Raw genomic sequence first — 27,555 nt, 5'->3', positions numbered from 1 at the left:
CATGCCCATACATACACACATACATACAAGCATACGCATGCACATACACTCATTTCCACACACATGTACACACCCACACACACACACACACTCATAAGTACACATGTACACACTACAGTCCCTAGCACTGAAAGGTGAAGAGCACACAAGATAATTTTCTTGCTATCTGAAGCATAAAGTGGGTACACTGCGTGTGTCTGCTTCTAGACACTCTAGGACAGAATCCATACTCTACTCGAGTTCTGGAAGCTACCTGCTTTCCTCATATCACACGAGTCTTTGGCCTCCAGCATCCTGACTCCTGTTGACTCTACTGGCCACCCTTCTGGTAAGACCTTTGTGATTCTCCACCCAGTCCCTACCTTAAATAATACTCATCTCAAAGTCCCTAAACTGGCTGGGCATGGTACCACACATTTTTGTAGTTGTGTTTTTTGTTTTGGATTGTTTTTTGAGACAGGGTTTCTCTGTGTACTCTTGGCTGTCCTGGACTCACTTTGTAGACCAGGCTGGCCTCGAATTCATGCCTGACTCTGCCTCCGGAGTGCTGGGATTCAAGGCATGGGCCACCACACCTGGCAACATGCCTTTAATGCCAGCCTTCTAGAGGCAGAGGCAGGTGGATCTCTGTGAGTTTGAGGCCAGCCTGGTCTACAGAGGGAGTTCCTGGACAACCAAGGCTGCACAGAGGAACCCTGTCTCAAACTCCCTTTCCCCACTCCAAAAAAAATTCCTTAAATTTTGCCTTGAGGCCCACATCTATGATCCCAGCCCTTGGGAGCCTGAGGCAGAAGGATTACAAGTTCCAGGCCAGCCTGAGCTATAAAGCCATATACTGCTGAAAAGGGGGATGGGGCACTCCGAGGCAAGGGGAGGAGAAGGTGGAATCTTTTCAGAGCACTACAGCCATAATGTGGTGGTGTGGAGGAGAATGGCCCCGTGGACTCAGACAGTTGAGTGGTTGGCGGTCGTTTGGGGAGGGTTAGGAGGAAGCGCCTTGCTGGAGCAGTACCTCCTGGGGGATGAGCTTTGAGGGTTCAAGGCCTCACTATTTCCAGGTGCTTTCTCTGCTCTGTACTTCAGCTGCTGATGTGAGCTCTCAGCTTCTTGTTCCTGCTGCTGTGCCTGCTGCTTCCCCGCTATGTCGGGCTCCTGGCCCTGAGCCTGTCAAGATCAGATGGTGTGGTGGTTTGAGTGCAAATGGCCCCCATAGACTCTTAGAGAGTGGCACTATTAGGAGGTTTGGCTTTGATGGAGCAAGTGTGCGCCCCTGCAGGTAGGTGTGGAGATGTCAAATGCTTAAACAAGCCCAGCATCTCTCTCTGTCTCTGTCTGTCTCTGTCTGTCTGTCTGTCTCTCTCTGTCTGTCTCTCTGTCTCTGTCTCTCTCTCTCTCTCTCTGTCTCACCATGATAATAATGAACTAAACGTCTGCACTGTAAACCAGCCCCAGTGAGATGCTTTGTTGTCGTCATTGTGTCCTTCGTGCAGTAAAAGCCCTAAGACAGAACAGAAGTTGGTACCAGGGCTGGGGTATTGCTGAGATAGGCCTGACCATGCTTTTGCCTGGAGGAATGTGGACCCCTGGGACTTTGGACTACAAAAGCGAGTGGACACTTTGCACACGGCTTAAGGAGCCACACTAGGAGGAGTGTGGAAGAGAGTGGTGGTGAGGGTGACTGTGGGGCCTGGCTCAAGAGGTTGCAGAGGAGAACATGAACATGTGGCCTAGAGATCCATCTTCTTGGGATGTTTTGGTGAGGAACGTAGCTGATGTCTGCCCTTGTCCAAAGACCCTGCCTGAGGCTAATTGAAGGGTTGTGGATTGACAGCTGTGGCAGAAGAGCTTTCCAGACAGCCTAGTACTGACTGTGAGGATTGGTTATTAGTGGCCACACTTGTGCAGATCTATAGTGAAAAGGAGCAAGCTGAGCAAGGAAAAACACAAAAGGTACAGTCTGAGGAAAAAGAGGGCCAGGAAGTGTGAACAGAATAAAGAGAAGCCTGATGCCAGGTGGGATAAAGGGAGTGGTGACATCAGAGCAAGGCCCCACCCAGCTACGCCTCCAACTTGTGAGAAAGAATCAGCGTGAAGAGGAATAAAGAGAAACTTATGGCCAGGCGTGCTGCTGCAACCTTTAATCGCAGCACTCGGAAGGCAGAGGCTGGTGGACATCAGAGTTTGAGGCAAGCCTGGTCTACACAGTGAGTTCCAGGAGAGCTAAGGAAGTGAAGGAAACTCCATCAACACAAGACAGCTGTTGAGGGTGTCACTGAACGAGGGGACCATGTTCCAGCCCCAGCGGGCAGCAGAACTTGGCAGCTTTGGTCAGGTGGTTCTGCCTTTAGAGTGAAGGATACAAGGGTGGGTTGTGGGCTCTCTCTCCACAGCTTTGGGAAGCCACTGAGGTCAGGCATGTGTCAGGGGTGTCCCTGTATAGAAGCTTAGAGAGGCCATGGTGGGAAGCTGTTAAGGTGAAACCTGGATTGCCCGGGAGGTCCCGACATGGCAGAGATACAAGAGGTTTGGCATGTTGCTTAGGAAAGCTGCTACCAGGAAGCGGAACTATTAGACTCTGATCGCCTGAGCTGTTCCTGGAAGCCCGGTTGAGAGCCAGACTCCAGAGTCGATGCAAAAACAAAGGAATTTATTAATGTGACGCATCAGGGTCCACCAAAACACGGGGAGATGGAAAGACCCCCATTCTGTACTGGCAGAGGGCTTAAATACCCTTACAGACACAACTTACTACAAAGTGTTTCTTGTATGCAGCAGAATGATGGATCCTGTTTTCACAACCATTCTGTCAGCCTGTGTGGTTTCTGGGAGAATTGGGTCCATCGGTGCTGAGGTGTCCATTGATGCTGAGAGATATTAGTGACCAATGTTAATTTCTGTTATTTTGATTTTAGTGGTGTAAGTGTGTGTGTGTATGTGTGTTTCCTTTTTTTTTTTTTTTTTTTGGTGTGGAATTATTTCTTGTGTTTTGTTGTATATAGTGAACCTCCTTGGGATGGAGTTTTCCTTCTAGTATCCTCTGTAGGGGTGGATTTGTGTATAGATACTGCTTAGATTTGGTTTTGTCTTGGAATACCTTGTTTTTCTATCAATGGCTATTGCGACTTTTGTGGGTGTAGTAGTCTAGGTTGACATCTCTCCAGTCCTTTCTGGCTTTTACAGTCAGTCTCTGTTGAGATGTTGGTTGTCATTCTGAAAGGTCTGCCTTTGGGATAGCTTGCCATTTTCCCTTTTGGCTTTTAGTGTTTTCTTGTTCTGATCAAAAAGATTCTTAGAAATGAAGGGCAGCAATCACCCGATCCATCCCACCATCATGTCAAAACTCACCTGCTAGGTGACCAGAGGACCCCTCTTCAGTGGCCCAGACCTACTGCCCTCCAACAAAGACCCTCCCCATCAGGAACCCGCAAAAACAGAATTGATGCCCCTGTTCCTCGTTTTTCTGTATCTCCTTAGAACTGGGAATGATAGTTTCCTGTTAATGGACTACACTTCCCAGCTTCCCTTTCGGCCAAGCCAGGCATCTCAAAAAAGAGGAAACTTGCTGCAGCTGTGTCACCTAATATGTAAAGGGTTGTGGCCATCTTTTAGCACAGACAGAGTCCAACAGTCATGTGGGTGTGATGATATCCCATTGCTGTGTCCACCAATGAACATGGTCCCACCAGCAAATGGTCAAAGCCTCCATTTCTCTGTTTCTGTCCCTTTTAAGCTGCCTCAGACATCAGACATGCAGGGGCCCACCTCTGCACCTCCTCTGCCAGGCATCTCTTGAGCACGCGCTACTGTGTGAAGGCCGGTGGGGACAGACTTGGGCCTCTTTCTTGATGCAGCCTTTTCATCCTCTCCTCTCCTGCCACAGTTGTGGGCAGAGGCGCACAGGGAGACAGATGGAGTTAGAATGGAGGATCGTGCAATGCTTGGTGGGGAAGACAGTGGGGAATGCGAGCAAGAGAGGAAGTCTGGACTGTGTAACAGGACTGGACACTCCCCAGTAGGCGACAGAGCTAGGTTCAGGGAGCCAAGGAGACAGTGGTGGCAAGGAAGACCTGAGAGCACAGAGTGGGCAAAAGTCGCGCAGTGCCTCAGGCACTTGCTGGTGGCTTGGGTCACTTAGGTCTGTGGGACTAGAGAACAAGTGACAGCTGAGGGGTGGGTAGACTGCACAGTGCAGGAATCCCAAATGGACATGCATGGGAGGCATAGCTCTGCAGCCCGGAGAGCTGCAGCCCAGCTGCTGATGACCAGACCCTTAGCCCAGGAGCACACTGTGACCAACCAGGACTGTTCCAGGTGCAGGACCCTTGGTTTCATGGCCCCTATGTGTACAGCAGAAATCCCATGACAGGACATATGTGCAGAGAGACGCGCTGACGGGCAGTGCAGCTAACAGGACAGGTCCCATCGATGTGGTTTTACTTTGCAAGGCCATTGCTCTTGGTAATGGGGATGGGGACACTGAAGTTGGTGGTGTGGGTCGCTGGGTGTTGGTCTTCCGGAAATAATATGAAGCTCCGCCCACCTGAAAAGGATGAGCAGCGATTAGTACAGTTGACTGAGGGAGAGATAGGTAGGTAGATAGATAGATACATACATACATAGATGCATACACACACAGATATAGAGATGATAGATCGTTGATAGAAAGATGATAGAAAATAGATAAATATAAAACAACTTGCGTGTCCGTCCCCACTCTCTCTGTCTCTTTCCGTGTGTGTGTGTGTGTGTTTGTACATGCATGTGAATTGGGTCCCATGTGACCCATGCAGTCCCCATGCTCCTCAGGGCCTAGAGTGCTGTGAGTGCAACACATTCCTGCCTTACGTGCTGCTGTTGACCACACCAGGACCTTTGTACACTGGGCAAGCACTCCTGCAATGGCACTCCATTTCCAGACTTTTCAACTCTTTCAAGTTCCTAGGATGACTTTCACAGTTGCTAAGAACACAAGGCTCACAAGCATCCTCTCTATTAAGAGGCAGCCTATAGGGTCTGTCGATCTACTGAACAGGAAAACAGGTCATGTGTGCCAGAGACGTCAGAAAGCAGTACAGAGCCTAATTTAACACGCAGCCTGGAGTCCCCTGTCCACTGTCCACTCTTGCTCTTGAGGGCCTTCCGTCTGCAGTGGGCCCTTTGGGTGACGCCCACCCTCACTCTTGAGCAAGCCTTCTGTCTTTCTCTAAGAAACCGGCCAGTCTCCTATCCAATGCCCTGTGCCTTGTCTGAATTCATCTGTCAGATGACAAGGGACTAGGATGCAGGGCAGAGAAGGAGACAGAGTGAGGTCCCTGAACCTGCCGCTGCCCCTCTCACTGCTTTGACTGGAATCCTTGCTTTGAAGGGCAGAGCAGGTCCAGATGAGGCTAGACAAGGGAGAAGGGTGTGGCCTTCCTTGTTTGAGTCTGTGCTGGGAGCTACAGAGCTGCTAGCTCTTCCCACCCTTTAACCTCTTTCTGTAGTAGAGGGAATGCAGGTGAGCAGGCCAAGGAAGAAAGAGGCGAAGCTCCTTGTCTGCTGCATGAGGAACTAAGGACACAAAGTGGATCTCACAGTTGTGGCTCCAAGGGCCCCAAGTCTCTGCAGAGACATCTGAGAGGAAACAGGCAGTGCAAGTGGCAACACTCACCTCATTAGGAGAGCTGTCATGGGGTCTGTGACCTGTGGAAGCAAGAGAAGAGTCACCAGGCCATGGAAGTGCAAAGCTTGTGATTTGCAGCTGAAGGAGGTGGCAGTGGGTGGTGTAGCTGTGGGGTGGGGCTGAGGGTTGGGGATGCTCATGGTTGGTAGAGAATTTGCATCCTACATCATCTGCTTTACAGATGCAGCTTATTAGGACCAGAGGAGAGGGAACAAGGACAGAGGCCTGGCTTATTCAGTGCAGGAGTTCTCCCAGTCCACAAAGCCTTGCTTATTCTTCCCTCTCAGTGTGTTTGTGAGTGACATGCTCCTGTGAGGAGGAGGAACACAGTGGCCATGACACCCAGAACACACAGCAGAGTGTCTCCTCAGGGAGAGTGAATGCCCCGGACCTTCACAGGCCGCAGGGAAGGCATTAGGATGAGGAGCTGGCTCCTGGACAATTGGTTCCCTCAGGCCTGCCTAGTCTCAGTGCCTAGCATTGCCTTGGTCTCCTGTGTCTGGGAAGGGGAGAGAGCCTACAGCACCTGAGGGCTGGGAGGAGAAGATCTGCTCTGCATGGCAGACAGGAGACTGGGGCTTGTGTCCTGGATGCCATGGAAGGACAGCAGGTGGTGGAACCTTCTGGTTTCCTTTGGTCACGGGCTTTACTTACTTTGTGTGGACAGTGTTGGGTTGTCCTCACTGAGAAGGCTCTTACTTCTTGGCCTAAAGAAAGGGGAGACACTGTCAGTGTTGTTTGGTTCCTGAGTTGGGAAGGACCCTGGGAGCTGGTGATTCCTGCTTGGTGTCCTTGCTGTGAGCTCACACCATGGCTGCTGCTGCCCTTCTTGTTGCTGCCTCCTTTCCCAACTAACCAGGGCCCTCCTAGCGTTTGTTCTTTCACCCTGTCCTATTTTTTGTTTTTGTACCTGGTGCTGGGTTGGTACTTTGGAGGAGTGTGGAAACCCCATTCATGAAGATGTCTTCTTTTCATTGCTCTGCACTACAGAGCATAAACATACATACATGTATATACACACACACACACCTTGCCTCCCACAGTTTAGGGGTTCCTTTCTTCTCACTGGTTGTCCCAGGAGACCCTGATGCTTGTCCCTCTTCTTGATTCTCTGTATGATGTCATCATCTCCTGCTGTTCTTTTTCTTTCTTCTGTTCTTTTTGTCTCTTGTGTTTTTCTTGGGGATCCGACTAGGAAACAGAGAAAAATAAAGAGATCCTTTGTTCTAAGCCATACGGGAAGGGGAGTAACCTGACCAACAGAGATTGTTTTTTGGGGAGCAGGAAGGCAGGGACCTGATGACCCCAAGGAATTAGTGAAAAGCAGGCACTTAGGAAAGGTGAGGAAAAGGCCCATTCTAGAGGCAGGCAGAGGTCAAGAAAGCCATTTCCGGTCCCAAGCTTGGAGTAAATGGAAGAGCAAAGTTCACACATACGTGTCCAGTTTCTTGAAAAACGCAAAATATGCCAGGCCTCCTAGGATGGCCAGCCCAGCCAGGACTTCAGCAGCCATGCCAGCAGCAACCAAAGCCGATACTGGGAAACTTTCTGATGGCTGATCTATTGTGAAAGGATATCAGAAGACGGAATCAGTCCTTTTATGGTGGGCACCAGGAAGGCACTCTCATCATGCCATGTGTCCCTGTTTATTCCTTTGGAAGGGGCACTTTCTGTAAGATGGTCCACTGTGGGGCTGGGGCAGGTGACACTGGATGACAGAATGAAGTCAGAGCTGCTCTCAGTAAAGGTAAAGAGCGAAACCCCGTCTCAGAACCAGAAAAGGAAACACAAAACAGGACATACCTCCATCCTGTTGTGTCCTTGTAGCTAGGTAAATGATTTTTTTTTTTTTAACATTTATTGATTTGTTTTGTGTGTGCTTGGGCGTGTGCTGTGAGCTGTATGAGACGAACAGAGGACAGCTGTGGGAGTCTGTTCTTTGTACCATGTGGATCCTGGGGAAGGAACTCGGATGATTATGCCTGACTGCAGCCAGTTTTGTCCACTGAAGCATCCCCATCACCCCCCAGTCACTTCTGACAAGAGTGACTGAGATTTGTACGCAGGAAGGGACAGAAAACTGGATAGCCATTCGTACCAAATGATTTTCCCTCGTGCTGTCTGCAAAAAGCAGCAGATCAGGTTCCTAGGTCAGAGAACTGAAAACTCTTAAGCTTCTAGAAGAAGGTAAAAGCCTCACGACGTTGGATTTGGCCATGGTTTCTTGACTGTGGCAGAAATGCAGAGGCGTCAGTATTAACTGGACAATATAATCTAGGCCTCCTGCAAGCAGAAAACTTTAGGCATTAAGAGCATTGCCCGCCCTCTGATCTGGCAATCTCACTGTGCTTCGTCCATACAGAGCAACCAGGACTGTGTGTTACAAACACAGTTGATTCCTTATGTTCTTCTGTATCGTCATGGAGCTAAGATACAGAAACTTAAATGTCCGCCAGCAGATGAGGGGGAAAGTGACTGTGCTAAATAAACACCTTGCCGTGCAGTGAAAACCTTAAAAAGAAGTAAGTCCTGTATTTTCAGACCATGGATGGACGTGGAGGACAACATGCTAAGTGAACTAATTCTTGCACAGAAAAAGAAGTGTTATATGACCTCGCATATGAGATCTCACCAAATGACTTTTCCTGGGGAGATGTGGACTTGCAGGTTTCTGTTGTAGTTCACATAGGGTAACAACAGACCAAAGAAACCATTTCACACAAGTTTAACTGAGGGAACTAGTGAGATTATTGGATAAAGTACTCACAAGAATATGAGCTGGGCGGTGGTGGCGCACGCCTTTAATCCCAGCAGGCTGATCGCTGTGAGTTCGAGGCCAACCTGGTCTACAAAGCGAGTCCAGGACAGTCAGGGATACACAGAGAAACCCTGTCTCGAAAAAAAGAAGAAAAAAGAAAAACGAATATGGATGAGGGCCTTGTGAAGTGCGTAGGTTTCAGAAGCTTCCTGAGACGTGTGAGTTGGGGTACCTTCCTGAGCATTAACAGCTTGTCGGCTCTCAGGAAATAGCTGTGTGCCAGCTACCCCTTGTTCTGCCTTTGCCCCCTGAGCCATGGGGTGGGGGGTGGGGATATGGCTGGCTGATAATTTTCTTTCATCTATGGCCACAAAACAATCATCTGTTCTCAGTGTCTTTGCACAGCACCTCCACTATAAAAACGCTTTTCCTTCTGTGTCTGATGAAGGCAGGCAGCAGCAGTAACCAATGGCTGTAAACAAACTTCCAATGCAATCTGACAGGAGCCATTTCAGCCATTTAACACAATAATATTAGTGGCCTCCTCCATTGGGCTTCTGACCTCCCCAGCCATGGTCTTTTAGCAGAGGGTTCTGTACCAGATGTGAGGTCTCTCATGTGTAGGGGGGGGGGGGGGGGGGGGGTGGGGGCGGGGCTTAAATCTAACTGGAAAGCATTTGGGTGCATACTGAAGCAGTCTGTCACTGTTTGGCCACCAGGCCCACCCACCTTGCCAAGTGGAACTGAGGGGTGAGTCTTTCACTCACTAACCGTTGCGATTCCTTTGAGTGTACAACAGAAGGATAGTTCCAGTTCAGTCGTAGCTCCAACCAGTGCATGTGCTGCTTTAGGCAGTAAGGACTTGCCATCTATTTCCGTCAGGCGGCCAACAGCAGCAGGCAAAAGTCTTTACAGACTGTGTGGCTTCCCTGGATAACAACCTATCAGGGGTAACTCCCATCTGGCACTGAGGTTTCTATTCAACAACCTTATGGCTGTGAGAGCGGCTTCTTTTCTCATCCACACAGGGTGCCTTCTCTTAAACTCATGAAAGCCTGCCTTTCCTCTCCCAATCCCTTTTGAACATTGCTGAGACAACCAAGCCAAGGTTAGCATTATGTAGTGAGGTCTCCATCCACTCGGAGTAAGTGACAACTGATGTCAGGCAGCTATGAGGATATTAAGAGAGAAATTAGCAAGGCCTCATCACTTAGTAATCCCATCACTTCCTCAGTGGTTTTTGTCAACAGGGTGATATTGGATTCATTGGTATGGGTGGGGGACACTTCCATATTGCTCTCCACAATTCACAGATGCTTTTCAGAAACCCTTCAGCCACTTTGCAGCTCTGGTTTGAACTACTTGGCATAGCTCAGCCTCAGGGGCCATAGGCTACGGCTGGAAAGACCCTAGCCTGGGCAGACAGAATCCACATGAGTTACGCTTTACACCACATGCCCTGGGGCGATAACTGTGTGCCCTAGGCCAAGCCTAATCTTCTCAACTCTCCAGTCATCTGTGTTTCTTTGGAGCTGCTGCGGGTGTTTTAAATCAAGGACACAGCAGCTGGGTTCTGTTCATTGTTTCCCAGGCTCCTCTGGCTCCTCTTGGGTTGCTACATTTGTCTTTGAGTCACCTGGGCAGAGTCTTTAGTGCCCTTTACCATCTGCGGTGGTTTGGCCAGGACCGGTCCCCGTAGATTCCTGTGTTCGAATGCTTGGTCCATAGGGAGCGGCACTCTTAGGAGGCATGGCCTTGTTGGAGGAAATGTGTCACGGTGGAGGCGGGCTTTGAGGTCTCCCATGTTCAAGCTCCACCCAGTGTGGCACACAGTCTCTCCCTTGCTGCCTGTGTACCGAGGTGTAGAACTCTCAGCTCCTTCTCAGCACCATGTCTGCGTGCGTGGACTAAACCTCTGAACTGTAAGCCAGGCCCAATTAGGAGTGGGTTTTGTTATTGTGGTTGTTTGTTTCTTTGTTTGTTTTTTAAATATAAGAGTTGCCGTGACCATGGTGTCTCTTCACAGCAATGAACCCCTAAGACAGCACCCTTTCTCCCGCCACTCTTGTTTCCCTAGCTGCATCACTTGCTGCTGCTTTCAGCTGTGACAGAACTTCTGCCTCACAAAGGATGAATCCTACTTCCACCAAGCCACTGAAGCCCTCTGCCCATCCTAAGCTTCTTCCTTAATGCACCCCTCTTCAGCCCAATACACTGGCTACAGAGTGCTACCTTTGCGTAGCCAACTCCTTTCTGCTGTCTAATATACTGCTGGGTGATGTTAACAGCACCCCTCATAGCTCATACAGGCCAGGCAGTCAGGAACTGATTTCTGCCCTAGTCCCCTCAGGTCACACAGCCTTTGTCTCAGGACAGATGGGCGCTTGACTTCGCTCTATTTCTCTGCTTCCAGATCAGTCCCTCCACACTCAGACCAGAGTTCTCATGATGCAGGCTGTGCCTAGAGCTTGCGTTGCTTGTTTAAAGGCCTTTCCCAGCGAGTAGTTCATAGGCTGAGCACTCAGCGATCTTCATGGCTTCTTATATGGAGCTTCTGTTAAGGCTTCAGTGCACTGAAATGTGCCTCTCCCCCCCGCCCCCCGTGCGTTCCCCTTCTCCCCCCCCACCCCAGGGTTAAAGGTCAGACACGAGGAGAGTCTACCACTTCTGCCATGTTCTCTTTCTTCTTGCTCTCGGTTGGATTCTGAGGGTTTGTGTCTAGAGTGCAGACCTAACTGCGACTCTGTTGCACCACATCTGGCCATCTCATCCTCTCCCCCCACCCCCACCAGAGACTAATGGAGACCGTCCACACGCCTTTGCCTGTTGTATCCTCTCTCATTCAGGCAGAAGTCTTGGTGGGAAGGGGAAGTGAACAAAACCGCCACCAAAACAAAGGCATCTACTTACGATCTTGTCTTGGATGCTCTATTCTACGGCATGCGATATATTCTGTAGCACATGGAACAGTCATGCGGTGCACTCCTTTCACCAAGGCCACGTAACCACCCCCACTGTTAAAGGAGGATGGTCAGCCTGGGATTTGCCTCACTCTAGTCTCAGTAGGTTTGGCCACGGTTGCACACCCTATCACCCATCCCACGGAATGGGTAGCCTCCAAGGTGAGCCATCCCACACCACACGGAGAAAGGTACCATACTGAGAGCAACTCAACAGATAAGCCATCTTCATCTGGTCACCCCAGCTCCATGTCTTGGCATCCTTTGCTGTGGCCATGTGGCTCCTCCTCCCCAGCTCATCTTTGGTTCTGTCCACCTTTACTCAGGTGCCACTTGTGCCATGCAATCAAAGAGGCATCGACTGCATTGGTTTTTATCCAAACTGAGCCCAGCGAACCGGTGGGTTTATTGGAGTTAGTTACAGGAACACGGGAGAGGGCTTATTTAGCAGGGCCGTGGAAGCCTCAGAGGCAGCCACATCCCCGACAAGCTCATCTCAGTGTGGGTGCCTGCTCATGAAGCTGCGTCCCTAGAGCTCCCTGTGCTGCTTGGCAGGCGGCTTGGTGAGCGGGAAAGCCTACTCCCCTTGAGACTGTAACTCTATACAACCTCAGGGAGAAAAGAGGGAGCGGTGATTGTTAGTTTCAGAAGCTTCCTGAGACTTGTGAGTTTGCTTTCCTTCTGACCTCAACCAAACCAAATGTTTATTTCAGAGGAAACAGCTAAAAAGCTGAACTTCTGCCGGGCCGCAGTGGCACACACACCTTTGACGCTAGCATTTGAGAGGCAAGGTATTCTATATACCCTGCTCAGCAGGTCCCTATTCATCCGTGTTCATTGCTGCTCTATTTGTAGTAGCCAGCAATTAGAAACAGTCTAGACGTCTAGCAGCTGATGGGTACGTAGTGAAAACATGGTACATTTACATGGTGGCACATTATTCTTTGCACAGTGCTTACACTGGATGCGAGAATCTGAACATGACGCACTGTGTGTGGGATGACATACAGACTGGCATGGAAATAAGAACACCCACAGATTCTGATATCTGCAGGTGTCCTGGAGCCAGTTACCCACGGATACCAAGGGTCACAGGCCTGGCTCAGAGCTTACCTCCTAGCCACACAGTAATTGGGTTTACTGTTTGGGTTTTATTTGTACACAAACAATTTAGAGACAGGGTCAATGCACTGTAGCCCAGCCTGACCTTGCTTTCCATCCTCCTACCTTAACCTCTCAAGTGTAGGGTACCACACTTCACTATTTGAGTGTCTCAGCTGATATTCTCCTCCCTGTGTCCGTCTGTTTATTTTGCACAGCATTGGTGGAAAAAAAATCCCCCAAATAAGAGGCCTTGGAGATGGTACAGAGGGTACAACAGCTGGGTGAAGAAGATTGACTGTTGGAGTCAGCTTGTAATTCAGGTAGAGGTGGAAAGAGAGAACCTACTTTATAAGCTTGCTTTCTGACCTCCGCACATGCACCACGGTACCTGTGCTCTTCTCAATAAGAATCCCGCCCCCCCCCCCCAGTAAGTTGTGGGAGGGACCTGGGTCACTCACAGAGCACAGCCAGGTTGACGGGGTCACTCGTCCTGGAGACGAGGGGGTTGGCGACCTCACACTGGTACGTGCCGGCATCCTTCTTTGTGATCGGGTCTATGGTGAGCCTTCTGTTGTTCCAGGAGAACGTCACCCTGTCTGTGGCCTCCAGCCTCTTATTATTGAACGTCCACCAGATGGACACTCCGGTGTTTTCTGACACACAGGTCAGGTCCACGAAATGGTGCTCTAGGACTGTTCTGTTTTTTATTTGGATGTGGGGCTTTGGCAGTTCCTCTGTGAACAAACCGAAGAGAGAGGGGTCAGCTACAAGGAGTCTTTTCTGTAAAAGTTACAGCCAGCTCTTGGGGCCCAGAGAGGGAAGGGTAAGATGTTGTCGCTAACACTGTGGAGAGCCCCCGCCCCTGACAGTCTGTAGGGAGAGGGAGGGGCCTGCTTGAACCTCCACTCATCTACTGGGTCTCCTGACTCGACCCTAGGAACATGTCTGTGGCTTCCACATCAAGAATCCCTTCTAGGCTCCAATTGTCCAAAATCTTCACTGTCAGGGAATTCTAAATTTCCATACAAAATAATAAGTTTCATTATGACGTTTCCGAGAAATGTATGCCATTATGCCTCATTCACAGTCCTTCTATCATTACTTTCATTTGTCCCCTCCCTTCTCGATGGCCACTCCATCCTGCCAAGTTGCCTCTGTTTTGCTTTCACTTCTCATGTCCATCCATACATTCATGTGTGCACAGTAGCGTGTCTATGAGGGTGTGTGTCATTATCAGCAATGCCACAGCGGGGGGGGGGGGGGGGGGGGTTGGAGGGGGGAAGATAGGAAATCAACGTTGGTATTTAGTTCCCTACAAATCTTACTAGATACTAATTTACTTGGTCATAGAACAGGCTTGCTTAGTTTCTTGTATATGTCTTCACATGTTAGCGTGTCTATGAGGGTGTGTGTCGTTATCAGCCATGCCACAGTGGGAGTGGCTGTGCAGGTAACCCCGTTGTGCTGGCTTAGGTGGTTTTGGAATATACACTTGGTTATGTGTGGTAGTCCTGGGTTTTGTTGTTGTTGTTGTTTGTTTGTTTTCTTTTGAGACAGGGTCTTTCTGTGTAACCCTGGTTGTCCTGGAACTCGCTCTGTAGACCAGGCTGGCCTCGAACTCACAGCGATCCACCTGCCTCTGCCTCCCGAGTGCTGGGATTAAAGGCGTGTGCCACCACCTTCCAACTTTTTTTTTTTTTTTAACTTTTTTAGTTTTGAAGAACTAAATACTGACTTCACAAGCTCCATGTAGTAATTTAAATTTCCATACCCAGTATGTAAGATGCCCCCTCCCACGCCACCTCTCCAGTGTTTGCTATTTGTACCCTTGATGACAGCCACTCTGACTGGGGTGTGCTGAATCTCAGTGTACTTTGCATTGCATTTCCCTGATAGGGACCTGAAAGTCTTCCTCCATGCTTCTTACGGCCACCTGGTTTTTGCCACAGCACCATCTCAGCTCCCTTGTCGTTTATAAATTACATGGCTCCTTTTTTTTTTTTTTTTTTTTTTTTTTTTTTTTGTCCATAATTAAAACCTCAATGAAAATTTAACACCAAAAGGGAATTAAACATATGGAATGCTTCAGGAATTTGGGTGTCATCCTTGTGTGCAACCATGCTAATCCCTGCTTACCCCAGTTTCAGCCTATGTGCTGATGGGAACCCTGTGTCATCTTGGTGCCTCGCACAAAGTGGCAGAAGCATTTTATGGGCATGTTGGAAATTTCTTTTAAAAAAAAAAAACTTCTGATTTCATGTGAAATTAATTGGGTGTTTTTGTCTTGTTTTTTATGAATGATTTTGTGTGTGGATTATTTATGTTCAGGTTTTGAAATGTATTGTTTAATGTTTTCTGGCATCCACAGTTTCTGCTGAGGACTCTGGTATTCTTCTGACAGGCTTGCCTTCGTAATTGAGTTAACATTTCTCCCTTGCAGCTTTTTGTAATTTGTAGAGAGTTTCCGGCATCATGTGTCTCGAGGAGGTCCTTTTGTGATAATTCCTCTTTGCGTTTCAAACTGCCTATTCTGTTTCACTGTCCATTTCATCCCTAGGCTTTGTCATATTTTCTGGTAGAATTCCATCGGAGGGTTTTACTTTGCTTTGAGTTTGTGTCTTAGATTCTTCTTCAGTCTGGTCTGTTGATCATGTCTCAGAATAGACCAGTGGGCCAGAGCAGGGATGCTATCTGTGTTTCCCTCACCGAGCTTTGGGGTTACAAATGCATGTTGCCCAACCTGGTTTTACATGGGTGCTGGCGGGGGGGAGGGGGCAGGGGGGGGTCTGAACTTGTTTCCACCTGTTTGCAATGGCAAACACTTGATCGGCTGAGCCATCTTTCTAGCCTAATCTCCTTCCTTCCCAAGGAGTGATGCCACAGTGAAACTATCTGCTCTCTCTGGGGCATCACAGGTACCACCTGTTCACCACCTCCCGACACATTTTCAGGGCCAGGACCAGGCTTAGGGAAGTCTACTCCAAAGCTCGCTTTTTCTCATTCTCATCCCATCTTTTTTTTTTTTTTTTTTCAGATTTATTTTATTTATTGTATATCAATGCTTTATCTGCCAAAGAAGGCATCAGATCACATTATAGATGGTTGTGAGCCCCCATGTGGTTGCTGGGAATTGAACTCAGGATCTCTGGAAGAGCAGGTGGTGCTCTTAACTGCTGAGCCATCTCTCCAGCCCCCTCTCATCCCATCTTGATTAAGATCCTGACCTATTCTAGAACCAGCCAGCGGACAGGAGCAGAACTGGGGAGAGTTGTGAATTCCGGTCTACCATCTATTGTTGGGGTGATGTGTTACCATCCCACAGGTAGGAACAAACAGCGTGACCATGTCCCAGCATCCTGGTGGTCCTTGTAGATTATGAGCGTAAAAGACATGAGGCAACACGGAGGGTGAAGGAGTTACAAAGTCCCTTTATTCTCCTCCTCCTCCTCCCTGAGACAGGCTGATACTGCCTGAGTACTTACAGGGTTTGGAGCACCCCTCTCCTCCAACCCACACTGAACCCCAAGTCATCAGAGAGAAGTCAGTGTATTTGGGGAAAGAGAGTGCCTCTTGGATCAAGGCACCTCAGGGGAGGACTAGGATTTGCATGTGACTATGGACTCAGCTGTGCAGTTCCTTCCTCCCCCTTTCTTTACAGAAAACCAGGCCCCACCCCACCCCCAGAGATTCCGAGGTTACAAGAAGCCACTTACCAACTATTGTAATCTCTTTGACTGTGGAATTGTTGCGGCCGGTTGCTGGGTTACTGACGAGGCAGGCATATAATCCATTATTACTTACGCTGGTCTTGTGGATAAATACCTCTTCTTTAGAATTCCAGGGTTTACCATTGATAGTCCAGGAATATTGTGCTTTGGGGTGAGACTCTGCTTGGCAGGATAGCCACAGGCTTTTTCCTTCCTCAAAGTATTTGTTGGGGGGAAATATCTCGGGGGTATCTGGGCCATCTGGAGGAAAGAAAAAGACACATGATGACATGAAAGGAGGAAGAAAGAACCTGGTTGGTGTAAAAGGCCAGTGTGTGTTCATGACAACCTTGCTTTATAACATGTCCCAAGCAGGTATTTCTTTTTTTGTTGTTGTTTTGTTTGTTTGTTTTGGCTTTTCGAGACAGGGTCTCTGTGTAGCCTTGGCTGTCCTGGACTCACTTTGTAGACCAGGCTGGCCTCGAACTCATAGAGATCCACTTGCCTCTGCCTCCTGAGTGCTGGGATTAAAGGCGTGCACCACCACGCCTGGCGCAGATATTTCTTTCTTTCTTTCTTTTTTTCTTTCTTTCTTTTTTTTTTTTTTTTTTTTTTTTTTTTTTTTTTTTTTTTTTGAGACAGGGTTTCTCTGTGTAGCCTTGGATGTCTTGGAGTTGCTTTGTAGACCAGGCTGGCCTCAAACTCACAGAGATCCTCCTGCCTCTGCTTCCCGTGTGCAAGACCATGCCCAAGCTGGTCTTTCAATTAGATCAGTTGGAAAGCAATTGTCTCACAAGGGCTCACACCCCTCTCTCACACTCAACAAACACACACACAAAGGATCCACCCACATTCTGTTTATTAAAAACCTTAAACCTGTGGCTGCCCCTGCTTCCTCGCACTAGGTAGTGATCCCGAACCTCTCCAGAACAGAGCAGCCCCTCCACCATCTGGGTAAAGCCTTGGCCTGCCAGCATGTGCCCAGAGCAGATGGTGTGGCCAGTCTGGTTCAGGGGCAAGAGTCAGCGTCCCAGGCCCAAGCATTGGATATATATTGGGTAGCTGGGGCAGGAGAAGAATACAAGTTACTCACAGAACACATCCAGAGAGAATGGGATACTACGAGAGGCACTCAGTGGGTTCTTGGCTTCACACTCGTAGGGTCCTTTGAAATGCCTCGACACCTCGAGTAAAGTGAGAGTCGTGTTACCCTGAGACAGGATGGTGCCATTATCATCTGGAAGCTGCTTACCGTTCAGCTGCCACAGGTAAGTTGTTTTCAGGAGGCGGGGCTCGCAGGTTAACTCAACAGCGTCTCGACCCTCCACGGCTGCGGTTCTATTGCTTCTTACGGAGGGTTTGCTCAACAGAGCTGCGTAGGTAACAGAAAAGAACCATCTGTGGGCTGGAGAGATGGCTCAGAGGTTAAGAGCGCCACCTGCTCTTCCCGAGGTCCTGAGTTCAATTCCCAGCAACCACATGCTGGCTCACAACCATCTATAATGAGATCTGGTGTCCTGGTGCCCTCTTCTGGCAGGCAAAACAATGTATACATAATAAGTAAATACTAAAAAAAAAGAAAAGAAAAAAAAAGAACCATCTGTGTGGTAACCAGATACCTGCAAAGTCCTTTCCTCACAGGGTGGGCCTCTCTCACCCATCCACCAAGAGGGAGGACCACAGACAGATGCACTAGGCTCTGGGCACTCAGCCACTGCACCAGGTGTGGGAGAAGAACTGGCTTCCCCACACGTGAGCTGAGTTGCCGTGTTTGGCTGTGGACTGACCCAGGAACGGCAGCAGCAATCCCACCTGGCTCTCCTGGCCCACACTACCTGACCTTAGAGCATGGGGTGATTGAGTCCCTCAAGATGGGGCACTCTCCACTGCTCAGCCTCAGCATGAGTCCCCTGAGGCTTTGCTTTTCAAGGCTGTCATGTTGGTGAGTGACCACGGGGCATCCCATCCCCCACATCCCCCCTCACCTAAGCATTAGATGAGTGACCAGGAAAACCATGCACAGAAGTCTTGAAGCAGGACTGACATCAACTCTGTGCTAAGCCCCAATCTCAGTGTTAGAGTCCCTCTACAGGGACAGCACCGCTCACGGGGAAATCGGCCTTGCCCATTACATTAAATGCAGTAACTTTCAAGGAGGGGATGTCCACAGCTGCTCTGGAGAGTTGGGCAAAGTGCACAGGAGCCAATAAATGCATATGAAATGCTTTATCCCTTTACCTTTGACCCCAGAAACCACAACCAGAGCTGTATCAGGCTCTCCCTGATGGGGCAAATTGACAGCAAACTCGCAGATTTGAGCTGACAACAGCTTCCGAGTGTCACCGTGTAAGAGGACTTGGTGACACCCCGAGAACACAGTTGTGTGTGGAAGTGGCCCAGCCTTGCCTGAAACGGTTCCCTCTTGAAGGGTCTAGGAAGCGGTGACCTGTAGGGAAGGAGCCAGGAACTTTGTAGCTTGCAGCCTGTCTCCCTAGAAATCCGTATACTGTAGGTGGAAGTCATTTCTCTGCCCGGTCTTGTGGCTTATAGCACATGTCAGACACCGAAGAGCCCTGGGTCAGACTCAGGCCGATAGAGCTTTGGCTAATGGTGGCGTCTCATTGAAGCTACAGCCTCCTCCATTTACTGCGGTTGCTAGTGATCCACAAGAGGGTCTTGGTAGGAAGGGAACTGGACGGAGGTGGGGGGGGGGGGAAGCAAGCTGGGAAGAGGAGGCGTGGTCCCACTTGTGATAAGAAAGGAATGTGATGGGCAAATTAGCAGAAGGATCCAGGGGTCTTACAAGCGACATCTAAGCTCACATGGACCACAAACCCCACAGCTACCTCAGACGTAAACCAGAAATTTGGAACTAAAAGTCCACTCAAGAAATGGCTGCCGGGGTGGCCTTAGGAGCTCGTGTTTCATGGGAACGGCACAGGATCAGCCTCCAGGATGAACAGAGAGTGGGGATGTCTGCAGGTCTACACTCTACATGTTACAGAATCTAAAACTCTTTAAGGGTTCACCCACTTACTCCCTGCTCACTCATCAGTATGCAGTCTGAGCTGGTCTAGAACTTTTGGCGGTGCTCCCTCTCTGGGATTAAAAGGCTGACACCATCTTTCTCAGCTCCCCAAACCACCGCCCCCGCCCCGCCCCCCATTCTTTATCGCCAAGCTCTCAGGAGTTGACTATCGTTGGCATCTGTTCTGGGACCAGCGTCCAGAGAAGAGGAGAAAGTACTGTGTTTTCTTTAATCTTCTTTTTTTTTTATTTTTTATTATTAATTTATTCTTGTTATCATTTATCTTTTAAAGGGAGTCACACACCCCCAGGCAATGAATCAAAGAAATGTGTGATTTTTTACGTGGAGTAAGCTGGCATGTGTGCCTGGAGGACGTAGCCCAGCCGTTCTCTTGATTTAGGTCATTTTGTTGCAGAGTAAAAAGGATTATGGCTGAGCAGTGGTGGCGCACACCTTTAATCCCAGCACGCTGCAGACAGAGGCAGGTGGATCTCTCTAAGTTCCAGGCCAGCCTGGTCTACAGATGAGTCCAAAACAGCCCAGGGCACAAAGAGAAACTTTGTCTTGAAAATAAACAAACAAATGAAAAAAAATATTGTATGTGTGCTTTGACCTACAGACCAGTCTCTCCCCTAAGCCTGTCTATGAAGAAAGTACCTGACCCACCAGGGCCCCAGGGGCTTCTGAAGGGATCCAGCCATAGAGGCGAGGATGTGGCTGCAGGTGGCATCTGGTCCTCTGAGCAGCACTCATGCCCTGGGTGGCCCAGATTCAGCAACTGCACTTCCTCGTGCTTTGGATTCCTTTCAGCAGGGTAAGTGTTCTGGGATCAGTGTCTCATCTCTAGATAACTCTCACAGTGCTCACAACCTCTAGATCTTGGGGAAAAGACCGACTTGGTGAGGATCCAGGTCCCTTAGGCTGTCCTTAGTGGGTCCTCCAGGGTCCTCCTCAGAGCCATGTACCTGGGACAGAGAGCAGGTGTGGGGCAGAGCTTCCCCTGCACACCAGCCTGCTTTGTGCAGCTCGGATGCAGGGGAAGGAGGCCCCTCTTGTGAACTGTTCCCACCGTGTGTCCTACAGTGAGTGCTGTAAGCCCAGTGAGGGACCATGATGCAGCCCACCCTCTCCGTGTGGGTGCGTGAGTTTGTGTGTGTGCGCGCGTGTGCGTGCGTGTGTGTGGGGGGAATGTATGACTGTGTATGTGAACATGTGTGCGTATGAGTGTCTATGAGTATGTGTATGTGGGTTTGTGAGTGTGTGTGAGTGTGTACATGTGTGTGTAAACTGCAATGAACCCCACTCTGTTGCTGGAGACCCTAGAGGATCACTTACGGTATACAGAGACATCCACAAACACTGATTTTTGGCCGAGGTCTGCAGAATGGATGTTTAGGTTGTAGACCCCAGATTGCTCCAAGGTGACATTATATAACATCAGGGATCCATTAGGGTGCAGCGTCTCTCTGCCGCTGTACAGCTTTCCGTGTCTAGCTTCTTGAGATTTCATGTCATACATTATAATCAGATCTTTGTCCAGCAACCCTTCCCCTTTGAACCAGCGATAGGCTGAAAGGTCGTCTGGCAGGTTGTGAGCAAGTAGAAGGACGGTCTTCCCCTCTAGAACAGCAGGTGGCATGGACTCCACAGTGGGCTCTGCCATGGTGGGTATGCTATAGATGGTTAAAAGTGAGGCTAAGGGGGAGAATAGAGAAAGACATTATGATGTGGACCCTTTGTGTGTGGAAAGAAGGGGCCCTGTGTCACGAGTAGGTGCCTCTGTTCAACAGGCGTGTGTGTGTGTGTGTGTGTGTGTGTGTGTGTTTCCATCAGCCCCTGCCACTGTTGAGGTCAGCAGCATGACCTGTATTCCCTCAGCTTCCTCAACCTGTCACTTGTTCTGTACAATAGAACATCCCCCTAGGTTCCTGTACCAGTCGCCCCCTCGACTCTGTCCTCAGAGGCACGCTCACATTCAGGCATCCTGGGGGCACGTATTCCTTAACCACCTCTTCTAGTGACCCTAGATTGTGGGGAGTGGATGAAGTCCGTGAGTCAATGTGTATTGTTAACACAAACACGGCCATGTCGAGGATCCCCAAGACCCCAAACCCAGGAGAATGGCAATTGCCTTAGGGATGGCAACATCTTTTTCTGATCCATATATGGATGTTACAAACGATTGCATGCAGAAATGTCCACCACGGCTTCCTCCCTCCAGATGTTTCCACCCTGAGAGTCTTCCTCCTACTGACATTAACCAACCCCTCTGCCTTCTTGTTCAGCCATACATAATAATAAGCCTGCCTCCTCAACTCAGATGCATAAAACAAGCACGCCAAGTCACCTGCCTTCCCTCTGCACGTCTCCACCGGGGCCCACGGCCCACCTCATCCCAGTTTTCCTATGTCTATGTCTCTGTCATTTTCTTTTTATGGCCTGGTCACACCAGTCAGGTTTTCAGGACCCAGCCTTGTGGGACGCAGTTTTCGGTCTCCACTTTCTGACCCTCCCCTGATCTTTTCTGCCCATGGCTTTTGTCAACTACAGAATCCACTTTCGAGATGCCATTGGTGGTCTGTCTTCCTGACTAACATCATGAGGATTGGTTTCATTCAACTGTTGTCTGAGTTGGCTAATAGGCTCAGATACCTGCGTAGGAAGGAAGCAACACTCCCATGATCCCATATGTTGAAAGTTTAGCTTTGTAACTGTGGGAAAGTTTTTAATGGGTCCAGTTTTTTGTTATTGTTGTTTTGCTTTTTGTTTTGTTTTTGTTTTTGAGTCACCTTGTGTGGGGTCCCTGCAAACATCAGAACGAAACCCAGTTTAGTTATCTGGTGCTGGGACAAACTTTTGGAGTCTGACTCTAGGTGGTTTATTTTAGCCATATTTAAGCACAGTGCAATTGGGGGGGGGGGGAGTTTCCTGATAACAATTAACTCAGTCCCAAATAGACAACAAACCTAAGACATTTTTATGTTCAGACTCTTCACAAAGTACATATGGTCTCTTCCGTAAAGATGGGTTCTGTCAACTCAGAAACAGCACTCAAGATTAAGGGTGTAGGGAGAATGACTGAGGCAGTCAGTGTCGGCCTGTCCCTAAGATAACACAGAGGTCACTTAGGCTGCTGTGAGTGACGTCACTCACGAGGATGAGTTTTATGAACTAAGAAGCAATGCTCCAGATTTAGGGGGGAAAGTCTGGGGTAAACAAATATAATACCCGGGGGGGGGGGTGGATTCAGATAAAGCCTGGCCCTCCGGACAGCAAAGGATCCACCAGGTTGTAAACCGCATCCTTTCCCAGCATTCTCGGCGGAAAGACAGACAAGTCTGGGTGTTTACTGCTCCTCCAGTGCACGAGGTTCTGTTACTCACTGCAGCCTTGACACACTGTGAGAATCAGTCTTGAGAACACAGAGGCCACTGGGGATGGATCTGGAGCAGAGGCAGTGGAACTCTTCCTCTCTCTTACCAGTTGCAGGTCACAAGCACTTCCTGTTGCTGAGCCTCTTGTCCCTCTATTTGTCTTTTCCTCTCAGAAGCCAAGAGAAGCCTTTTCGTCCCTTCCTATGATCCTACATTCCCCCATGAGATTCCAGCTATGTAGGGAGCAGAGAAAGCCAGGGTGACTTAAATCCCGAGAGGATGTGTGCTGTTGACACGACAGGGTCATGTCAAGGAACCCACAACTTTAGGCTCAGGACGGCAAATCTTTCCTCAGGGGACACCAAGAGGGAACATATGGATGTAGAAGATGCCCACCACAGCTGCCCTACAGAGACTGCTTGTTAGGGCTCTGCCTACCTGTGACGTCATTGCCTACCTGCCATGGGGGCGTGGCCCTGCCCAGGGCCATGTAAAAGGACAGATCCTCCTCCTAGCTTTCTCTCTTACTTCCTTCCTCTCTATCTGTCTTCCTCTCTTCTCTTGTCCTCCTCCTCCTCCTTCTCCTCCTCCTCCTCCTCCTTCTTCTTCCATTTCTGTCTGGGGTACCCCTTCCCCCTTTCCTTCACCCCCCCATTCTCATTTAATAAACTCCATATCTAATATAATATCTGTTGCCCGGCATCTTATTACCTTATAGCTTATTTTAGTTATAAAATTGGTGCCAAACCCCGGGATACAAAATCCAAAGGGTCATAAATCCCATGGCCCCTTTACTGTCTGCCACCTAATTGCTTTCTCTAAGTACTCTCACTGCTCCCCTACTTAGGGATAAAACCTAAGCTCCTAGTCTTTGATTATTAAGGTCTTATAAATGATCAAGTCCTTTAACATATTCAAAAATGTACTTTTAGTCATACTAAGAACCAATAAGATTAATTATGTTTTCAAGGCCAAACATAGAATGAGATCATAGCATTCAGTTTTACATTTGCAAAGTATAGTTTAGAGCAGATAAATAGACACAAAGATCGCTTAACTTAAAATATGCTAACCCTTCTCAGGTCTCTGATCACATCGACAGCTAAGCTGACATTAGCTTGATAGCAAGAAAACAATTAGCTCCTTAGCCTAAAGTAATCTGCCATATTAGTTCATTGGTCAACTCATTAACTAGTTAAAACTACTAGATACTAGATCTCTCATTTAAAAGGACAAACAGAGTTGCCTTGCTCACAGACCTCAGGATAAAGATAACCAGGCGTCAGATACCTTCCCAGCTCTCCTCATATGCAGGAGACCGAACTTTAAACCTCACTCCTAGAGCAACTGTCAGATCTAGATACAGTTTATCTTATTACCCGACTTCTTTTAGCTAAAGGACGGTGACCACTTACAGCAATTTCACTTATATTTTAACGCGTCCCGAAAGACATTTTATAAATGTTAGAAGGTCTAAGAAGGTAGTTTACAAATGTTGGAGGGGCCAAGAAAGTGTTTTAAGGTTGTACATACAAGTTGTACGCGTTAGAGGGCCTAAGAAGGTGTCTCATGACTATTGGAGGGTCTAAGAAAGTGTTTTAAGGTTGATACATGCAAGTTATGCATGTTAGAGGGCCTAAGAAAGTGTTTTAAAGTTGTATGTGCAAGTTATGAATATTGGAGGGTCTAAGAAGGTGTATTAAGAATGTTGGAAGGTCTAAGAAAGGGTTTCAAGTTGGTAGATGGAAGTTATGAATGGTAGAAGGTCTAAAAGCGTGTTTTAAGTTGGTAAATGCAAGTTGTGAAGGTTAAAATGTCTAAAAGATGTTTTATTCATCCTTTTGCTGTACTATTGGATTAACTGTTCAGAGTGTTGACCCTGATGAAGACCCTGATGAATACAGCTCTGGTGTTTTTTTTTTTTTAAATCAAACTATGGTAAAACATTCCACTACACAATCTGCTATCATATTTCCAAGCTCAAATTTTTAAATTTCCTTTTGTTTGTCTTTTTCTTAAAATGTCTCTCATTGTACTAAAATTATATACACCCAATGTTCTGGACAGACATCTTTCATGATGGATGCTTATGTTGAAGTGAGCCTTTTCCCTCCTGTCTGTTCTATAGGAGATTTCTGTCCTCCCCATGTACTGTTCCACAGATGTCAGGAAGGCTTCAGCCTTGGTGGCACTCAGAGGAAGGACAGCAGGTTACCAAGAAGAGACTTGATACCCTATGAGCATATACAGGGGGAGGTAATCCCCCTCAGGAACAGTCATGGGGGAGGGGAATAAGGGGAAAATAGGAGGGAGGGAAGAATGGGAGGATACAAGGATGGGATAACCATTGAGATGTAACAAGAATAAATTAATAAAAAAGTAAAAAAAAAAAAAAAAAAAAAAAAAGAGTATTTGTGCATTTAACACAGAGTTCTTTTCCCAAGCCTCTGCTCTGCTGTATGTCTGCCGCCTTTTCCTACACTGTGGACACATCTAACAATGCATGCCTCCCTCCAGATTACAAACAGTGATGATGCTAACGTGTCTAAACCGTGTCTCCTTTTATGAACTTAACGGGATTCTTGTAAGCTACAGAAAATCCATCTCTTGGGTCAAATGGAATCCAGAGAAGTACTGCCAATCAACAGCCTACGTTTCCTACCTTTCACCTATCTCTGATGTCTCCCCCTTTTCACCGGCTTTGGGACTCCCCTAACTACCTGATTGCCACCTTCCTACACCATCACCAGCTGAATTCTCCCTTCCTACACACATCCACGTCCACCGGGAGCAGAGGTACCCAACCCCGATCTGCCTGACTGTGCCTGGTCCATCTCGCTGACCTACAACTAGGATAGTTTTCATTGGGTGAGAACTGACGGGCCACCCCCCTGCCACCAGCCCGCCCCCCCCCACCCTCCCCCCACCCAGTTTGCCCACCGAAAATTCCTAGTGCACTAGGCGGGGGCTGTGTCCCCAGGCCAGCTCAGTTGCAGAGCTGTGGTCTTTTGGAGTCACTGGAACAGTCTGTGCACCTGTTTTTTGTTTTGTTTTTTGGGTTTTTTTTTATGTTTGTTTGTTTGTTTGAGTCACTATCTGGGGATGCCCTAATGGATTACTGGCTTCGCCCACCCCATGGGAAACATCCAGTCTCCTGTTCCTCCTAGCATGCCTCTAGGATGCCTTCTGGAGAATTTCAAATCCCTGTGCCCACATCAAGGGCTGCTAAGCTTACACGCCTCTGCAACCAAACTTGGGCAGATCCAAAACTAAAGCCTTTTAATTATTGCCAGCCATCGGGTAAACGGAAGGAAGCTCCCTGTGTCAAACCTTTCCTTTGCTTTCCCAAAGTTCTCAATCATCATCAACATTGGCTCTTTCCTTATTTTCAAGCTTTTCCTCTTTGCTCTCCCAAAAGTTTCAAATGTACACCTAAAGGGAATTTTCTCCCTAACCTATTAACTTTGTCTTCTGCCCACATATATGTTCCAGTATCCTTGCCAGACTGCTTCTATCTGAGACATCGCCAAAGCAGCTACCCACAGGTGCTCCAGTCCAACCTCACAGATGGTGTCAGCTGGACCTGCATTGTCCCTCCCAGCCACAGATGTTCTCAGACCCTGGACAGCAAATGCAGCAGCCTGTTCTTCTGGAACCTGGCCAACATTTCAGCCTTTTAACCCTCTATAGCTGCCCTACTGTCAACAGGAAGTAGTTAAGACAATTACTTTGCCCCTTAGCCGTTTACAAAAGGCTGAAATGCTGTGCTCCAGGCCCGGGACAGACAGCTCCAGGTTCCCCCAGGACTCCACGGTCCCCGTCTGCTGCAGGCCATGGCTGACAACACCCTGCCCTAACCGCTAAACTTTCAGGACAGAGCTTTCCTTCCCCTTCACCACATCATCTGGACATTTTTGTCGCTATTGCTTTTTTAGCTCTCTCTTTTCCCCTTACATGGCAGCCAAAATCTGCTTTCAATGAACCTATATTTATATATTTCAACTTAATATATATATATATTAACCCAACGTTCCTCAATTTTTAATTATAGGAAAAGGGAGGAATGTTAGAACTCTGCTTCAGTCTGCCTCCCTATGATGTCATTGCTTACCTGCCACAGGGGCGTGGCCCTGCCCAGGGCTGTATAAAAGGACAGATCCTCCTCCTGGCTCTCTCTCTGTCTCTGTCTCTGGCTCTCTCTGGGGTACCCCTCCCCCTTTCCTTCACCTCGATGCTCATTTAATAAAATACTCATCTAATATAATATCGGTTGCCTGGCATCCTATTACATTCTTACTTTAATTGTAAAACTGCTCCTAAGACATTTCCTGTCCCCTTGATCCAACTGTTTCCCACAAACCCAGTCTCCTTGTTCAGCTGAGGGTAACAACTCTATAAAAACACACACACACACACACACACACACACACACCACACACACACACACACACACACACACATTGTGCTGCCCTGTGCTGTGGTTTCTCCATGTGAGATCCCAGTCCACCCAATCCCAGCTTTCCCCTATGTCTGTGTGTCCGTCTGTCTTGCCTTCGTTTCCTTGCCAGCCAGTCTGGCCCATCCCTGGATCTGTGCCGGATACACCCCCTGGTTGTGGCACAGCCAATCTCTTCACCATCTTCCTGCCCACGCCTAAGTTTGTCCCCCTCACCTGAAAGCAGGAGCCCCTGCCAGGGGACACACGTTGGGAGAAGAGATGAAGGGGGCTCCATGATCTGCCGTCGGCTTTGTCCTCCCCCTGTGAGGAGGAGCCTGGTATCAGTTCTGCTGCCCTTTACCTCTCTGAACTCAGCTCACTCTGGGGCTGGACATTTCAGGGTCACATGGGCTCAGAAGAGGGCCTGTTGTGAGGGCTCGTCCCTGTTTCCTGCCCTTTCCTCTCTCTTCCCTGGGAGAGTTTTCAGTTCCCCATCCCCCACAGACTGCTGCAGGCCTTTGCCA

At 48.6% G+C, this 27,555-nt stretch overlaps 1 protein-coding gene across 1 annotated transcript; it reads right to left on the bottom strand.

The window, feature by feature from the left end:
- Positions 1–5,666: 5,666 nt before the first annotated feature.
- LOC127203228 (carcinoembryonic antigen-related cell adhesion molecule 1-like) lies at positions 5,667–27,326 on the bottom strand. Its single transcript, XM_051162022.1, has 7 exons — positions 27,266–27,326; positions 20,555–20,914; positions 17,285–17,563; positions 16,198–16,452; positions 12,943–13,218; positions 7,099–7,222; positions 5,667–5,682 (listed from the first exon to the last, which is right to left on the bottom strand). Exons 1-7 carry the CDS (start codon positions 27,324–27,326, stop codon positions 5,667–5,669), a joined length of 1,371 nt encoding a protein of 456 aa, XP_051017979.1.
- Positions 27,327–27,555: the final 229 nt, after the last annotated feature.

The sequence above is a fragment of the Acomys russatus genome, chromosome 19 (assembly GCF_903995435.1).
Source record: "Acomys russatus chromosome 19, mAcoRus1.1, whole genome shotgun sequence".
NCBI lineage: Eukaryota > Metazoa > Chordata > Mammalia > Rodentia > Muridae > Acomys > Acomys russatus.
Note: the sequence above shows the minus strand (reverse complement) of the source record. Positions and strands in the feature narration are given on the sequence as shown.

What these genes read in the sequence shown, in the direction of transcription:
- LOC127203228 (XM_051162022.1), bottom strand. Translation starts at nt 27,326, where the DNA reads ATGGAGCCCCCTTCATCTCTTCTCCCAACGTGTGTCCCCTGGCAGGGG. An exon ending in GCAGGGGCTCCTGCTTTCAG is followed by an intron (nt 20,915 to 27,265) that starts GTGAGGGGGACA and finishes TCTCCCCCTTAG; the next exon opens with CCTCACTTTTAACCATCTAT. An exon ending in ATTCTCTCTGGATGTGTTCT is followed by an intron (nt 16,453 to 17,284) that starts GTGAGTAACTTG and finishes TCTTTCCTCCAG; the next exon opens with ATGGCCCAGATACCCCCGAG.